Source organism: Bactrocera tryoni, chromosome 1 (assembly GCF_016617805.1).
Source record: "Bactrocera tryoni isolate S06 chromosome 1, CSIRO_BtryS06_freeze2, whole genome shotgun sequence".
Taxonomy (NCBI): Eukaryota; Metazoa; Arthropoda; class Insecta; order Diptera; family Tephritidae; genus Bactrocera; species Bactrocera tryoni.
The window spans coordinates 46,504,110-46,523,633 of NC_052499.1; the positions used below are offsets into that span (position 1 = coordinate 46,504,110).

At 36.9% G+C, this 19,524-nt stretch overlaps 1 protein-coding gene across 7 annotated transcripts in view; it reads right to left on the reverse strand.

Annotated features, from left to right (window-relative positions):
• The window catches only part of LOC120766559 (tyrosine-protein phosphatase 99A), a 531,852-nt gene that overhangs the window by 30,645 nt on the left and 481,683 nt on the right, over window positions 1-19,524 (reverse strand). For all 7 annotated transcript variants that reach the window (XM_040092152.1, XM_040092151.1, XM_040092146.1 and 4 more), the window contains 3 exons: window positions 13,952-14,232; window positions 9,830-9,946; window positions 3,362-3,501 (listed from right to left, as the gene is read on the reverse strand). In XM_040092152.1, coding sequence (XP_039948086.1) covers window positions 3,362-3,501; window positions 9,830-9,946; window positions 13,952-14,232 — 538 coding nt within the window. The remainder of the gene's footprint in view (window positions 1-3,361; window positions 3,502-9,829; window positions 9,947-13,951; window positions 14,233-19,524) is intronic.

Genomic DNA, 19,524 nt, shown 5'->3' on the forward strand with positions numbered 1-19,524 from the left:
TTATTCGCTCTTAGCAAGTTTAGGTTCTTTAGGGTCATAACTAGTCATTGCCACACTGGTGTGCATGCGTTCATCAATTCTTTTTTGATTTTACTGTCTATGCGAAATCACCACTTATACGACTCGGCGCTGATAGATAACCCGGGAAGCTAGTAAGAATACGAATAAAACGTTTAGGCAGTTTTGTAATAGCTCCAAGTCACTTTGTCGACTTTAAGATCTGATATATCTGCATATTGCAGACCTAGTGCGTTCTCCAGCTTGACGATCTGCCATAGAACTCTTGCAGATATCCCTGTGGGTCAGTTGGAACACAAAAGCAAGTGGAACACAAAGAAAATGTCTTAATAGATTTAAAATGGCCTCAAGGCGCCTTGTCGTTTTATAAGATCTCTTGCATCCGTATAAAGTACTCCAAGAGCGATCTCCTACTTGAGGATCAAAAATAGCACCTAACATTACTTAATCTAACGCAGACCATATTGCTCTCATTGCTAATATTAAATAATCTAAACTAAAATATTAAACTGATATACGTATTTTTGTCTGCTTTCACTTGCGTTGTATAACGATTCTACATTCAATTCACTAATTAGACGACTACCGGCATAACAGAAGATACATATTTCCCATTTAATATTTACAGAAGTAGCTTTCATTAAAACCTAAGTGTATTTTATCTACACAAACGTAAGTACGCAATTGCCTTTTCTCGAAGAAGCCTTTAATGTAAATTCCCGCATTTTCAAAGCTTATGCAATATTTTCCCAACCTCTTCGCTGACCAGCAGCCACTTGCTTTTGTTTAACCTTTTGCCGGAGCAGCTGTCTATTTACAGTACACTTCTGAGGCGAGCTTAATTTTCTTATTTTATCCTTTTGAAAAACTCACTTATGTATATACTATACCTATGTATATGTACATATATATAAGCGTCTATAAATATGTATTAAAATATTGTAATTGTAAAGTATTTAATCAGTAGGAGTAATGCAATTAGTTGATGATTTTCAGTTTTCTTTGCCACGTCCACCAATTTACACAGCAATCAACGAGCTGCAACTTCGAAATGTTGTTCAAATGCGCTTCTTTGAACTAAAGAGTTAAATGAAATGTTTTTTATTATTTAGTTTCCATGCTGATTTCATATTTTTTACTAATATTTTACGAAAACGCAATTTAGTCACTTTGAAACGCCACGTTGGAGTGCAATAATAATAATGAAACTGTAATAAAGAACCAAGTTTTTGAGAAAGTTGCCATAAATACAAATAGCACTTGAATTGTTGAAGTGAGTGCGCTTTGCGTTTTGCCTGAACGCTTTGGCTTAGTCGGCGAAAGTGCTGTGTACAAAGGAAGTCTTCTATACGGTTACATTTGGATGAGAATAATTTGTGGGGTCAGCAAAGTTAAGTTCATTGATTTGTTGGAAATAAATTAATTTTGGAAAAGATAAGTATTTGAAAAAATTAATTAACAATAATAATATTAGGCACTACATATCGAGAATATATTATTAAAAATTTATGAACATCTGAATATCAAAAAAAGAAAAAAATCGATGTTTTCATATAACGGGCGATCCAAGTAGAGGTACTTTTTTCAATAGCCTTTTTTCGACTGATCACGCATGAATCGTGTCCAGCTGTCATGCTGATTTTATTCAGTCTTGCTTGGCATTTCTTCATGGAAAGACGCCTTACGCCTGAACAACGCTTAACATAATCGTCCTACTGAGCGTACTATTTAAAAAATCATCTATCTTGAGACCAAGCATTCATATTTGAATAATCTTTGACCGAGTAGACCACGCACAGCACGCAGTGAAGAAAATATAGCAGCCGTAGCTGAGTGTGTACACAGAGACCGTGGAGAGTCGATTCGGCGCCGTTCGCAGCATATCGGATTGACGTATGGAATGGCTTGGCGCATTTAACGTCGAAATCTTAAATGGAAAGCGTACAAAATACATCTTGTACGAGTACAAGAACTGAAACTAATCGCCCTTCCAATTTGACATCGCTTCGCTCTATGAGCTCTTGAAATTTCCAAGAAGATCCGAAGTTTGGATCCAAATTTTGTTCAGCCATGAGCTCAATGGGTTTGAAAAAATAGTTTATTGAGCTTTGTGGGCCAGTGGAATCATCGATCCAGGCCTGGGAGCAAAATATCACGCGTGTCATTTGCCAGTTACCAGTCGAAATGCTCGAACGAGTGATCGGAAATTGGACTCAGCAAATGGACCATCTTAGACGTAGCCGCGGATAACATTTGAAAGAAATAGTGTTCGAGAAATAAATGCCAAAAAATGTTTCTCGAATGATAATAAACATGGGGAATTAAAATTGAAGTTTCTGCTTTTTTTCTTTAAAAAAAAAGTAGAGAACCTTAAAACGGTATACATTGGTTGCTTGTTATATTTCGTGATTGGGCAACACTAGTGTTATAATCTGGCTACTCACAATCTCACAACTTTATTGTAAAGTTTGACCTTTCTGATGTTATACATATTCACAATGTTTTGACATACGGGCGCTATTTGTGTTGTTTACAGTAACTACAAATATTCAACTCGGTTAAAAAAATTTAATCAAAATGCGAAAATTTGCTCGCGATTAATTTTTACAACTTTAACTCATCAACAGTGCATCGATGAATTATATTAAATTTTTGGCGAAGAAGCTCCATCAAGGACTAGTGTTTGTACGTGGTATGGTGAATTAAAACGAGCTTGTAGATCACTTTAAGGCGAATTTCGAGAAGGTCGTTGCAATAAGTTGCGTTCTGGAAACTATTGATGCTGTGCTCAAGCTGACATATTGAAAGATTGTCATGTGATCCGTCATGAAATTGAGAAAACTATAGGCATTATTGGGATTCAATATCGACGGGAAAAAAGCAATTTTTCATCCTGATCTTGATGAAATTTAATTTAAGTTGATCTTCAACTCGGTGTGCATTACAATCTCCAAAATTTAATGGAAATTATCAATAAAATTTGGCTTTAGCGGTGGAACAAAAATTGACACTTTCTGACATTTAGTAATCCAAATTAGAATATTAAATTAAACCCATTAAAATTTTAAGTATGGCTTTACCGTCACTTTGACATTTGTAACCCTATTCAGTTAATGAGAATGATAACTGACATTTAGCACTTTATTCAGCTAAATTTAGCACTTTATTCAGCTAAATTTAGCACTTTATTTAGCTAAAATTCAGCACTTTATTCAGCCATCATTCTCACGAGCGGAATTAGCGCAAAATGTGAAAACGTCTGCTTAATTTAATTACTTATCACTTTTAGTGAATTATTTATGTAAATATGTATGTACGAAATATATACAGGAGCACCACTTACCTCCACAAGAAGAATGCCATTACGATGAGCACAATGCCGAAGCAGCTGAATATGATGCCGACAAGTACAGCGAGATTATAATCATTGTGGGATTGACGTAGTAGTGATTGAATCTTTTCACAGTTGGGATGTAAGGAAATCTGGAAAGAAAAAATTTATTTTGAATTATTTAAAATTGGAAAATGTTAAAATGGCACTTTGCGATTAAATCGATTAAATCGTTTTATATCGATCTTGGACATTTGGATCTGTTTGCATCCAAAATTTATTCTTAACTGAAAATGTCACTTTTTTAAAAAGCCAAAAATTGGATTGATAGTTGGATCGACTCGAAAGATGATTAGTTCTTTCGTCACGGAATACGCATGCTGCCAGAAAGATGCTCAAAAGTAGTAGCTAGCGACGGCCAATATTTTGAATAACATTTTTATAACTGTTTTTATACAATAAAGCCTGAAATTTACAAAAAACAAAACGGCGGAAGCAAAGTTGTAGACCTAATAGTTAGTATTTTTATAAAAACCATTACTAATAATCTTGAAAGTTTTATAGTTTAACCGTGGTTAATTCGACATATTTTATTGATCTAGAACAGATTTCCTTGGAGTAAAGAAAAATTTAAGTCACCACTTGTGCATTATTTTCATAAGTAAACATTTTCTGCTCAGTAACTCATTAACAACTGAATTTTGTGGAAGCGAGCTGATGAATTCTATGGCTTTCGATACCGAAAGCTTTCACGCCTTTCTTTAGTCCAGAGTTCTTGCTTAGCGATAAATTAAAACAGAAATAGTTTTTGATATGGATCTAGAAAGATAACAAAAATGCTTAAAAATAACAAAAACAGCCATATGGAAAGAGATTCTAAATATGACAACTAATTATCCATGATCTGGTAATCAAATAAATTCGCCTCCACTATTTTCGTTGTTCCCATGAAGGCGCTTAAAGCAATTCCAGGTTAATCGCAAATGTCAACACAACTGCCACAAATTTGAATCTGCAAGCAAACTGTCACCACAACCACCAACCGAAAACAAAGCCGAGAGCGCTATTTAAAGTACGAAATTGTTGTTGTAAATGCGAAAGAATAAATTAAACGAGTGCGAGCGCAGGCGGCGAGTGAGTTAACTGCTGTTTTTGTTGGCTTCAATGGCGGTTACTAAGTGAAACGGAAACACAACACGGCGGCGGAAGGCTACCATGACCGGAAGCGGCAGAGATTTATGCGCAAGAAGGTTGCCAGCAAAAAACCATAAAAAAAAATTAAATAAATAGAGATGCGCGTGTGATGCCGAGGAAGAACCCAGCTCCCTATTAGCAACGAAGCACTAGCGCAACTGCTTCTATATAAACATCATTAAGGCATATTATTTGGCTTTTTAGCGGAACATGTTGTGGTTTTACCGTTTGTTCCGTTAGATGTATGAGTCATACATAAGAGAAAATATTACTACGACCATTAGACTGCGGACGCAACCGACCAGCAGCCAGCGATCATCCCGGCAGTTGGGAAGCGCTAACGGTTGCAGCAGCTGCGGCTGAAACTATGGCAACTTCTACGAAAGCGCTAAAGCGGTTGTAGGCGATGTGCCGTCGCTTAGCGCCAAAAGAGAAAGCAAATAGAGATAGCAGTAGCGCGTAGGAAATGACGTGCCACACAAATGGGCAATAAAACAAGCAAATGCAAAAAGGCGAAGAACAATAACTACACGGGCAACGCATCCCGGCCATAGCTTACCGCTCGCTGACAGCAATAACGGTAACAACGGCAACAAAACTGTATAAATTTGTACAAGTGGCAGTAGCAGACGGTCGCGTCAGGTATGCTGAAGGATTATGATGAACTTTTGGTTGCAAAAAAAAACTAAAACAACAACCACAAAAATATACAACGAGCCCAACAAGCCCAACTGCGGCACAGCTAACAGGATATGAAAGCAGTTGTAGCGGTTATAAAAAATTGCTCGCTTCATGAGCATAACTGTAAAGGTGTGTGTGTGTGTGTGTGGGAGGAGTGCTACATCGTTACGGTAACCGCTACGTGGGTTGAAATAAAATAAATGTGAAAAATGTGGAAAATTACGCTTCAAAATATATTGCATGTTCATAAGTTGTCAGCGGCAGAGATGCGGTGCAGAGTGGTGATGTAAGACAACTATGGAGGACTTAAAAAAATATGAAATGAATAAATAAATAAAAAGTTGTATGATCGTGAATTTAAGGTTTTATATACATAACTGTTTTGTGCATATAGATTTTTATATATATGCACATTAGGGTGGTATATAAGAGTATGAAAAAAACCGAAAAACCACAAATAAAAAAGTGTTTTGTACAAGAAGTTGATATTGATGGCATGGGAGTTAGTCAACAAACTATTTTAAACCACCTGCAGAAGGCTGGATACACAAAAAAGCTTGATGTTTGGGTGCCGCATGATTTGACGTAAAAAAAACCTTCTGGACCGAATCAACGCCTGCGATATTCTGCTGAAACGGAACGAACTCGGCCCAATTTTGAAGCGGATGGTGATTGGCGACGAAAAATGGATCACATACGACAATATCAAGCGAAAACGGTCGTGGTCGAAGGTTGGTGAATTGTCCCAAACAGTGGCCAAGCCGGGATTGACGGCCAGGAAGGTTTTGCTGTGTGTTTGATGGGATTGGAAGGGAATCATCCCATATGGCCAGATGCTTAATTCTAACATCTACTGCGAACAATTGGACCGCTGAAAGCAGGCGATCGACCAGAAGCGTCCAGAATTAGCCAACAGGAAGGGTGAGTGTTGCACCAGAACAATGCCAGACCACACACTTCGTTGATGACTCGTCAGAAGCTACGGGAACTCGGATGGGAGGTTTTATCGCATCCACCATATAGCCCGGATATAGCGCCAAGTGATTACCACCTGTTCCTGTCCATGGTGAACGCCCTTGTTGATGTAAAGTTGAACTCAAAAGAGGCTTGTGAAAAGTGGCTGTCTGAGTTCTACGCAAATAAGGAGGAGGGCTTTTACGAGGGTGGTATTGTGAAGTTGCGTTCTAGATGGAAACAGATTATAGAACGAAATGGCGCTTAGTTGAACTAAGTCCGATCACTATAACACTGCTTATAAAGCATTGAATAAAGAGCAAAAAAGCGGATGGGAGATATTTGACCAACTTATTTAACAAGATTTCTTAATGATATCTGCGATCATAAATATACTATATGGGAGCCAAAATTTTCATGTAGTATCTCTATTAAGTGATACCGGGGAAAAGTTTGAGATAAAAAATCCAATGTATACAATATTTTAACTATATTTAACGACCACCCTCATGCGTATAGAGGTTAAATCGCACCATAATGAGTGCCAGTCAGCCTTTCCATTGAAAGCTAATATGACCAATCACAGGTCATTTTGCGCAACAAAAAAACAAATATTTTTATTAAATCAACTGCACTTAACATTTGTCTGCAGCTCCTGTGCTATATTAAGTAGAATAAATTGGTCGGTCGTTGCCATAAAAATAATTCTTTCCAGCATGACACCAGTCCGTAGAGAGCTTTTTATACCCCCAGTAACTCTTAACTGCTTTAATTTATTTTATATTCATTTTCTAAGTTTTTCTGTGAATTTGATAATTTGTTTGTAAGAAGTAGTTATTATACTTATATTATATAACCACTCTCTTCTTTGCCTATTTCCGTAAAATTTCCCTGTTTTTATGTATAATTTTTTTGAAAGCTTATTGCTGATGACTCTTTTAACGTTGTACGCTTTATTAGCGTCAACACATAAGCGACAACTTAAGCGACTGCCATTGCCGCAATTTCCTTAGAAAAAAAGCGTTTAAGTGTGTGGAATGGTTTGATGATTGATGTGATGTGTTGTGATGACATGTTGTGGAGCTAGCGGTAGTTTATTGCCATTCAAATTTTTCCACTTTCATACCTGAATAAATGCGAGCATTATGGGGCACACACAAATTGTTGGAAACACCTATGAATATACTAGTATATGCAGACATATCTAAACATATTCTCCGGACATTTGAAGTTGATGTGTATTTGTAAAAATTATTGCATAATATTCCATCGAATAGACCCCATCCAGTACGAAGTGAAGGTAATATAACAGCCATAACGGAGAGTGTACGCGAAGACCGTGGAGAGTCGATTCGGTGCCGTTCATTGCAACTCGGACTGGAACGACTTGCACATTTTACGTCGAGATCTAAAATTAAAGTCATATAAAATACAGTTTGCGCAAGAACTGAAGCCGTTCGACCTTCCCAAGCGACATCTTTTCGCTCTTCGGTCTTTTAAAAAGTTCTAAGAAATCCGACGTTTTCCATCAACTCATTTTGCTGCCAGTTCATTCAGAAAAAATAACGGTTTGGTGTGGTTTGTGGGCCGGTGAGAACATAACTGTCAATGGCGACCGTTATTGAGCTATGATAACCGAGTATTTCATGCCTGAAATTGAAGCTTGTGATCTCGTCTATATTTGGTTTCAACAAGACGGCGTCACTTATCACCCATTGCATTAATCAATGGATTTATTGTGAGAACACTTCGATGAGCAGATAATTTTACTGTAGAGATACGTAAAGTCTATGCGAATAATCTCGGTTCGATTCAGTCCTTGGAGCAAAACTTCACGCATGCCATTCGCCAAGCTTGAACGAGTCAAGGAACATTGGACTCAACGGATGGACCATCTGAGACATAGCCACGCCAACATTTGAAAGAGCTAATCTTCTGAAAATAAATCCAGAATAATGTTCTTTCGAATGACAATAAGCATTCCTCTTTAAATTTGAAACGTCTTTGCTTTTTCTTTAAAAAATAGGGTACCTCGAAATGGATCACCCTTTACAAGAATTCTTCTTAGGAAAAGAACTTCACTCAAGAGCTCGAATATATGCTTTGGTATATAAAATGTTCAATTATATTTGATGGATTCCTTGAGATGAAACTCGAGATTTATTTCATTTTAATCCGAAACCTGAAATCTATCGCAAAACAAAGTATTAAACTTTTGGCCATACTGTATACTTCCGGATCAAGAGTACCGCAAAAGTCTTTGAAATCACTGACATTTATTTAGCTTCATCTGAGAATAAAATATACATATCCAAACAAACACAAACAAATTGAAAGGCTTGGCACAGAGCAGTGAAATATCCGAAACATCCATTGAAATGGGTTAAGGTCAATCTAGACTGGCATGGGGATGCAGTGAGAATGCCTGGTTTTTCATTTTAAAGTCCATTTGTAAAAATTGCAAAAACTTATTCGAACTTTTCAGAGGCTAAGCCAAAATTTCGCTAGTATTTAACACTTGAAAATATCGTAAGCCTGAAAATATAAAACTATAGGGTATGACACATATTCCCATACATAGTAACAACTAGAAATTTGTACAATCCGAACGAGTCGTTTTCATTATAAACAAAAAAAAACTAATTAATTCTAAGACTGGATAAAATAGAGCAAAAATATAAATTTTTTGATCACAGCGCCATCTATCTTCTGAACACTTGATTAACGGTTAACTTTGATAAGCTTTAAATGTTAAGTTATTAGATAGTGAATTATCATCATTTTGTCTGAATTGCACAAAATAATACAAAAACTTCACAAATATTTATCTAAAATATATATTCAGACACATATTTCAACAGTTTGAGTCAAAATCTTATAACTTAATCATACTTGTCTTCGAATATTTGCCTCTGTACGAAATTGAAATATTTATCGAAAGCTTACGCCCGCTGACCCAAATATGTTGACAGGTTTCGTGAGTGTGCAATAACAAATTCTTTTTTTACCATATGAAATTCAGATATTTTGCACCATTCACCGACCATTTCGCAGATCACTTATTTTTTTGCAACATAATCCAAGGAAAGCACACAAGTTATAACGGTTACAAACAAAGCCAAACGAAGTTTAGTTGGCGTGACATTTTATCCATATTTTTGCCAACTTTATGCCGCCTGAGTTGCACTTTTACACTTTCATCCTTTATTTGGCCCTTTCGTGCACATTTTTCTCACACTTTTTTCTTACAGTTCTAGAAATTGTGCAACTTTTTCATATCCACACACTGTTAGCGGAGCTTTTCGATGAAATTTATTTTAGACAAGCAGCTGATATCTCAGAGAGATAGCAATATGTCGGAGCATGTGAGTAGAAAAACAAAAACCATACCAAAGAGTGACGAGAAAGACGGAGCCTTGGTGTAGCAAATGGAAATATTTGTGGCGCATTCTTTTATATATATTTTTTTCGTTTCCTTTTTTTGCTTTTGCAAGTTATAAGGTAAGCTCGTATAAGTTAAGTTTCAGCATTTCGGTGTGCCTGACATTATGAACTCTTCTAAGTGCCGTAACAAACGTGTAAACATGGCTACGTCTGTGTATTATATTTATTCATAACTGTTCTTTTTTGTTCGTTTTTCACAGTACTTACCTTTCTCGGTTCGGAATATTTGCCCAGTACGATTTTCTTTGGATTTATTATGCTTAGAGTTGCAGCTGCAACTCTGACTTCATACTCCGTGTGTGTTGTTATATTTTGTAGTATCATCTGCAAAATAAATCCAAAAGGAAAGAAGAAGAAGTATCAGTAAATCAGAAAATATGAGTTGAGCTATCCGGAAGATATGGCTGTGTGTGTGCATATAGAACATGTGAAATGTGAGTCGGTGGTGCAGGCAAGAGTTACAAGTAAAGTATCGCTCTTTATTTATATACATATATGTGTGTGTATGTTGTGGCGGAATAGCTGCAAGCTTACAATATATATAGTAGCACTAATTTTTTTGGCATATTCACTGCTTTTGCTGAAACCGCAGTGAGAGAGATAGTCGTCAACATTGGTGAGACTTATTTTATTTTTATTTTATTACTTTTATTTGCTTAGGAAAAATGAATAAATATGATATACATACAAAATTCTGTGAATAAAGCAGTTATTTGGTTTCTGCGCCGAAAAATATGCAATGATCTTTGCACAATCACAAATAAATATACCGATGTGCGCATGGAATCAGTATATCTTACTGCGCGTGTGTGTGTCTGGTTGTGGCTTAAAATTTAACCGCAAAAGATTTCCAGAATTTAAGTGAGTATATATATATTTATATATATGTAAGTGAGGAAATATATATATATGTATATACCTGTATATATATATGAGTCGTTTTGATATACTTTTATAAAGCGAGTCGAATTGAAATCATTTTTGATATTTACTCTCGGTCTCAACTCTCGGCTGAAGTAATATTAAATTTTATAGAAAAGCGATTTGCTCCTACTAAATTGAGCGAAAAAACTCGGCCAAAATATTACATTGAATTCTTCACACACTGATGTAGTGAGTTATGCTCGCTTATTGACGTTAGTAAAAATAAATTTTGTATTTATAAAGCTTCAATGCAGTCAAGTGCCATATTTTTAGCAAATATAAATCTGTTTTGTGGTTTTTGTGGCTGCAAATAAATTGTTTATTTATGTTTGAAGGATGAGGATAAAGGATTTTCTAAGGTCGATGTTTCTTCATGTTCCTGTTTGTGTAAAATAATATGGTTTTTGTTGCAATAGAAAGTTTTAATTGTTATCATACATATATCTATGTACATATATATAAACATAGAGACATTGAAAGAAATAAATAATATTGCATTTCATATTCTCTGATTTCTTTAACTAAAAATTTGAGGTACCCTTTTTGTAATGGAAATTTATTTATTTTAGTGGAAATTGCATCAATAATGTACGTTCAATTAATCAATAACGATGGCAAAGAAAAAGGTTTGTTATATATATTTTTTTTAAAGAAAGAAATAAAATGAAATTTATTTACTAAAAGGTATTCTGCCAAACTATACAATATATTTGTGTTGATAGCAAATTTACAGGGCCCATTGTGGCAGCATTATAAATCTGTATATCAGGTGACATAAGGTTAAGTGTGGATTTTAGTAATAAGAGGGCTGCTATATATATTCTGGCCTAGGGCAACACTAAGTGTTGTCAGGTGCAATCTGACATTTCCATTGGAAAGTTTGAAATTTTTTAGCATAACATCACTCAGAATGTTTTGTCATTTAATAGTGAATTGTTTTATTTACAGTGAATTAAAAAATTCATCTCGGCCAAAAAATGGAATTAACTCGTGAACATTTTTGTGCGATCATTTTTCACAACTTTCGACGTGGATTATCACGACAAGAGTGCATCGATGAACTAAAACCTTTGTATGGCTATGAAGCACCATCCTATAGCACTGTGAAAAACTGGTACAATGAATTCAATCGTGGCCGACGCTCGCACAAAGACGAATTCCGTGAAGGTCGTCGAAAAACAGCGGTTGTGCCAGAAAACATCGATGCCGTACGTGAACTGATAATGCAAGACCGTCATGTAACATACCTTCAGATAGAGGCATGCCTATGCATTTCTCCCACCAGCATACATTCGATATTACATGAACACCTGGCCGTAAAAAAGGTTTGTTCTCGTTGGATCCCGCACAATTTGACAATCGCTCAAAAAAAGGCTCGTGTGGATTGGTGTAAAGAAATGCTGAAAAAACACGATCGCGGTGCTTCAAAAGACGTTTATAAGATCGCCACAGGTGACGAATCATGGATCTATGCGTATGAGCCCGAAACAAAACAGCAATCGGCGAAAAAAAAAATAAAAAATAAAAAAAAAAGATTTTCGTTGATAAATATGCCTATTTACATTATTAGGCCAGAAATATATATAGCAACCTACGTATGAACAAGATAACATTGAAATATAAGTATCCTTTCCCTCCTATTGATGATTTTCTAGATAGGCTAGCAAATAAAATATTTTCTCGTTATTGAATTTAAAGAGTGCGTTCTATCTCGTAGAAATGGAACACCGAACAAATTTTTACCGAACATAGAGTATGTTGTAAACAATACGATGCATTCTAGTGCACGTACAACTCCAAGCGAACTATTTGACACGTATTTACTTAGAGATGTCGAGGGATTTCAACTTAGCCAAATTCCATATGAAGGAATATGGGAAGTAGCAAACTTGAAGCCTTGGTTAAAGCATAGTATTTCTAATGAAAGTGTAATCGGGATGATTACAAGTCAGGACGGTCGAACTGTGGCAGCGTTATATGTGCACCAATACGACGCTAAGTAAAGGTGTCGAGAATAGCTAATCGCGAGCGGTGCTCTTGAATGAGAGCTAGATACCACGGCAGTGAATACAGCGGATAGCAACCGAAAAACCCATAGCACTATTATGGAACACTCCATCTCTAAAGCAGCCATGAGTACCCACCAAAATACAGTGGCTGCTAAAGGAGAGGGTCAATGTAAGCAAAGAAAGAAATAACTAAATCAAGTGAAGAATAGCCAGTACCAGAGGATAGTCTTTATATTGGGTAAGATTGCTAAAGACCAGGCTATGGAAACCTCAATTGACAGTGAGAAATTAAAGCGCCAGAAGCAGATAGTGGAGAAGTCCGAAAGCTGCCTGAAAAGGAAAGAAAAGAAATCGCTTACAGAATAAAGCGATGGCAACTCTGCCAAGAAAGTCGAAGCAAGAGGGAACAGAGCAGTACAGTGCAGCAGCAGCAATGCACTTCTGTGTTATGATTAAAGATAGTGTGCAGATGGCCAGCTCTACTTTAGTGGCTCATAATCACAACAACAAACATTTTTAAACCACTCAAATTTTAAATTCACTATTTATATATGGACATAATAGATGATGCATGCTGTAGTAAAAAAAGGAAACAAAGATAATTTCTCTTTATTTCTGAAGTTAGTTCTCGTTGCATTTGCTTGACATTTCATCATGGAAAGCCTTAGGTCTGAACAACGTTAACAAATCGATTATTTTTATTATGAAAATTCAAGTTCTGTAAAGAATGTGTTTCGCGCGCTTCATTCTACTTATGGTCAACATAATTGGCCTACTGAGCGTACTATTCGCAACACCATCACCCGTCTTGAGACCCAGCATTCATTATTGGATAATATTCGACCGAATAGACCACGTCCATCACGCAGTGTAAAAAATATAGCAGCCCGTGAGAACGTAACCGTCAATGGCGACCGTTATCGCGCCATGATTAGCGACTATTTGATGCCTGAAATTGAAGTCCGTGATCTCGGCGACATTTGGTTTCCACAAGACGGCGCTATTTCCCACACATCACATCAGTCAGTGGATTTATTGAGGAAACATTTCGGTAAGCATAAAACTTCTGGTTTTGAGTTGGTCAATTGGTACCTCGAAATGGATCACCCTTTAGATAATAATGAATACTCGTGCCAGTCTTTTAGGAACTCAAATATAACAACCTAAAATATCAAATAGAAATTCTTTAAAAAAACTGTTAAAAACATGTAAAAATTCAGAAAACACTTGCTTCATAAAAAAACGGCATTTCTTTTCCTTTCTTATATCTTTCCAATAATAATTTCAATTAACTCCCTACTTTTCGACTATCCATCGCCCTGCTTAAGACATCTGTATCACTATCAGCACATAATGCATTAAATTTGCCGCATTTAACTCAACACCATTGACTTACCGCTGTTTCCAGCTCCTTTGCCGACGCATTGATGCGTATGTCGCGATGGTTGTCTTGGCCCACCACACGTGTTTTAATTATATAAAAATCGATGGTGTTGTAAAATTCGTGCGGTCGCCGCCAGCGTATGGCTATGGCGTCCTGCGAGTGACACGTCAGGTTAACCACATACGGTGGACTCGGGCCGGCGACATCGGTGCGCTGTACAATTTGGTCGGAGGGGTTGCCTTCGTTTTTCATGGTGAACGCCTGGACAATGACACGGTAATCGGTGAATGGCTCTGCAATGAAACGGCACGAAGGGGAAAAGAAAAGCGTTAAAAAAATTATATAATTACAATTACAAGGGGAATATGTAAATGGTTGCAAAGCCATTATTATTAAATTGATATTAAACTATTTTTAATATTTTCAATGCGAACAATGGAGTAACGAATAACTTTCATATTTGCTGTGTATGTAAATTTAAAATTTTTTGTATGGATGTGCGGTTGAGAATTTATTTCAGTCAACGGAAAAAGGGTAAAATGTTACATATAAAGTAAGTGCTCAGAAGGGATTTGTTTTTTTCGTGCGTTTTAAAGCAATAAAAAAATTGTTGATTTAAATACATATAAATAATTACTAATTTCCGAAAATTTTTTATTCTTTTGGTTCATTCAGGCTTCTCTTGAAGCCAACTTTACTCCACTAAGGGAGTTCTACATTGACCGAAACAAATGGTAATCCGATGGTGCAAGGTCAGTGCTATATCATGGATGTATCAAAATCAAGCCAAGCTCTCCCAGTTGCCGAGTCATCAAAGAAGTTTGTGGTCTAGCGTTGTCCTGATGGAAGTTGAACCCCTTTCTGTTGCTTAGTTCTGGCCGTTTTCGCTTGCTTGAATCTCATCAGTTGTTGACAGTAAAATGTAGAATCAATCGTTCGACCGGGCTGGAGTAGCTCATATTCCTTTCCAGTCTCACCAAATACTCAGCATAACCTTACGAGGCGTCAACCCTGGCTTGGCGACCATTTGTTGAGCTCCTCTATACTTGGACCATGGTCTTTTTCGCACATTATTGTCGTATTTGATCCACTTTTCGTCTCCCGTTACCCTTCGCTTCAGAAATATTTCGATTTCATTTCCTTTTAGCAAAGAATCGCTGATGTTAATTCGGTCTATTAAATTTTTCACAGACAATTCATGTGGTACCTAAACATCGAGCTTCCTTTTTTAGCCAGCCTTTTTTAAATGGTTCAAAGCCGTTTGATGATGAGTGTTAAGTTCCTTAGCGATGTCGTGGCTGCTTATATGACGACCCTATTCAATCTTTTTCATAATTTCATCGACTTTTGAACGGTAGGTCGACCAAAACGAGGTGCATCTTACACATCGAAATTTCCAGAACGAAAGCGAGCAAACCATTGTTGTGCTACACGAACTGATACAGCATCGTCTCCGTAAACTTTACAAATTTCATTGGTGACTTGCGTGACATTATTTCCCTTTTTTAAACAAAAATGTCAGAATATAGCAAATTTCTTCAATACTTTCACTCATTTTTGAACAGCTGCAACTTCTTTTCGACTTTCCCGAATTAATTTGCCAACTTTGTAGAATATACTTTCTTTGAAATATTGTATACCCGGGGAATTTAATAACAATTTCTGGATGCTTTTTGTCACAATGTGTATCGGAACTGATTTCTTGCATTTAATTAAAGCTTAATTTAAATTTAAACACATATGTTGGTATGATAAATAGCTCATAAACCTAAAGCTGTGCTAGCACTGATTCGTGCTTTTTCAACTTCGGTTGTGGGTTGCTGTTATAGGTTGTCGCCTTAGAGGAAATATTTATTTGCAAACTTTGAAATGTTTTTTTTGAATTTTATTTCTGTCTCTTAGAACAGCTTCCAAGCTTTTTTTGAAATATACATACATATAATGGGTTGTCAAAAAAGTCTTGCTGTATTTTTATTGAATTTCTTTTTTATTGAAATTGAAATGAATTTTTGATGACTCATGCCCAGCTCTTGACCGATGCTACGGCTGCTACTATGCCGGTCTCTTTCGACCAATTCAGGGATTTTACGCAATTTTCGACGACAGGACTTCGGGAGCGTGGCGCATCTTCTACCACCTCTACACCAGAACGTAAACGTTGAAACCACCGTTGTGCGGTGGAAATGGAAACTGTATCGGGTCCATAAACTGCACAAATTTTATTGGCGGCTTGAGATGCATTTTTGCCTTTATCGTAGTAGTACTGTAAAATATGCCGTATTTTCTTTTTATTTTGCTACATGTTTGCGACGCTATAACTCACGAACGACTTAAAAGAAACGACAATCAATCAAACACGTGTTAGCGCGTGAAATGAGCTTTCCAAAAAGGTATAGCCTGACCCGATGCGACGAATAAAACTAGAACTACGCACTTTCAGCGCCAACTAGCGAAAATACCGCAAGACTTTTTGGAAAATCTATTATATTTTTTATTTGAATTATATAATAGGTGTTTCAATAGGGATGTCACAAAAGTAGTTCGATAAGGACAGCAAACGACGCCATAGTTGTTCGCGCTCTTTTGACATTTATCTTCAGTAAAAGATATACGTTCCAACAACAAATCGGAATTATTAAAATTTACTACCGAAATTCGAAGTCTGTGGAAAAATTTGAATTCACAGGCACAGTACAAACTGCTCCCGTGCCAGTGAGGCAAAGAATTGCTCATAGTGTCGAGAATATTAATATATAATTGGATGATATGGACGGCGTCACAAGCCACACAACGAATGTCACAATCCATTTGAGATACAATGAGGTACACTTGAGTTCGGACCTGATTCATATGCGGTGTGTAAAAATTTTCTCGCAACCATGAAAACTACGTCCTCTGCATAGGCAATCACTCGGCAGCCAACTCGTTAAAGTTTGTTCAGAAGATCATTGTCAACCATGATCCAGAGAATTGGCGGTCAAAATTGTTCAACTACTCTTACAGACGCATCGACTTTCGGCAAGAGCCTACAGTAGCATTGATTATATTGACTAGATGTATGCTTAATTTTTGGTCTTGCTTCCGGTAACATGATTATGTGTACAAATGACGTACATATGTACATTGTACATTGAGAAATTAGTTTCAAAATTTGATGAATTGGACGGAAATTTTATTAACAAAAAACAATATAGATATGTATTTGCTCTCACAAAGAGTCGGACATGACAATTTTGTAACTGTGCACACATGTTTACGTATGAATTTACACATTTGCTCAGAGAGAGAGAGAGAGAGAGTGAGTACAATGAATTATTAAAGAGCAATAAATTCAGAAAATGTTGTATTTCGGGTTAACCGTCAACTTTATAAATTGTTGTTATGCTTAAATATGCATTTGCTATTGTTATTGTACAAGTTTTGCACCTGCTATTGTTGTTGCCGGTATTTCTCCATTTCCCACTGATTTTTCCCATTTGTTTTTTAATTAAATGAAAATTTTAACAACATAACATTTAATGCGGTTGCAAGCATGCCGCCTGCAATTTCGACTCAACAGTCAACACAGCAGTCAATGGAATTCCTCATGCGTACAACAGCAACAGCAAAAATTACAACAATTACTCGTGCCGGTGAAAATGTCAGCGATAATAACAAGTCGCAATTAATTTAATGTTGAAAAATGTCACTCGTTTAATAAGTGTTTATGTTAAGTAGCCAAACAAGTAAGCAATGAGTGGCTAAGTGGATGTGGCTAAAGGGAAGTCAGTCGATGGACGCGCACGGAACAGGCGTATGGGTAATGAGTGTCAATGCACGACAGGGCGTATGAGCGATTTTTTAATAATTTATGCGGCGAGTTTGCAGTTGTTGCTGCAGCGAATGGTGTGTGTGTATAACATGTATATATATATATATAGATATATATATGTGTGTGTATGTATATTTTTTTGTGTGCGTATATATGTATGTATGCATGTATATGTATGTATGAATGCATGTATATATTTACATGTATGTATATATACATATGTGCATGCCATTGCATTTATTGCTCAATAAAGCTATGCTTGCGCCATTCGAGCTGCCAATGTGGACTGACAGCTTTTGCAGCAAATGCAAAAAGGTTGTCAAATTAAAGTGCATAGCGCGCAGTGCCGCCAACCAGCGCGCGGAAATGTGGCTGCGCGTGTCTGCGTGTTCGCGTCGTGTCAACAATACCATGTCCTGTTAATTATGGCAGTGTATGAGTGCAGTTGTCAATGAAGATAAAGTGTTGCATGCGCAAATAACTCAACTCAAGCAATGTTTGCATGACAGAAATATTTAAAAGTTGTTGCCGAGTATGCGCTTGCATGTGTGTGTGTGTGTGTGTGTGTGCACGTTTGCGAAATGCATGTTATTGCACTATTGGAGTGCCAACGTTGCCACATGCAACTTAATGTAATTAAAATATGCGCGCGCGGTTTGTCACCTATAAAATCCGGCGAACATGCGAAAGCTGACAAAGTATAGCGTAAATATACATAAAGCAAAAACAACAAAGACAATAGATGCGAAAATATTTAAATGAAAGCAATACTAGGCAGGCGGCAAGTATTTTAATTTCAAAAAGGTAGCATTTAATAATTAAAAAATCTCTGTGCATTGCGGCAAAGATAGTTTCAATTTCAATTACAAACGCGAATGTGCATATTTACATACATACATATATAATGCGTACACATTGACGCTTGTGCGCGCGCATACATGACAGCGCTGGGCGTAATTAATTTTGATAGCGCCGAAAAGCAGACTAAAGCAGCACAAGCAAGGCAAAATGAAAGCGGAGTGGTAATATTTTATTAAATTGCAGGCGAAAAAAGTTGGCAATGTTGAAATTATAAAATTGCATTGCAGCATAAGTGCATGTGGCAAGTTTGTGTTTGCTTGTTTGCCACGCATAATGTGTGCCCGCATGCGTGTGTATGTGTGTGTGCGCAAATATATGCTGTCTTGATGAATGCAAAGGCATGCCGTTAGTAATTAATTTCACATTGCATCAGCGTTTGCTGGGCGCAAACACACGCATGCAAACATATATACAAAAGCATACACACACATACATATAACATATACAAAAGCATACATTTACATACAAGGGTAGACAAACACATACATACAAGCATATACAAATTTACATATACCATTACTACCACGCCCCCAACTCCTCATATGCAAATTACATAAGTGCTTGCCTTTTCACAATAGTTGCACTTGAGCGCCTTCACAGCCGCCATTACTGCCAATGCGCCCCCCCACTGTCACTCACACCGCTTTTGTTTCCTTGTTGAACTTTCCAGCATCTTTGCTTTGTCGCAAATTTCGTTAGCAATTTTTTAAACTCCCGTTTTCTCCGCTGCCGCGCTGCTGTCTTGCTGCTGCATGAAATTGCATATTTTTCGGCAGCGGGTGCACCGTGCACCACACCCACACACACACACACATAGATGCAGACGCAACCGCCCAGTAACAATGCATACAGCGTGACTTTTCTTTATAAGCGCTTTCTTTGCTTATTTTTGCGCTTTCTGGCGAGGCAAATT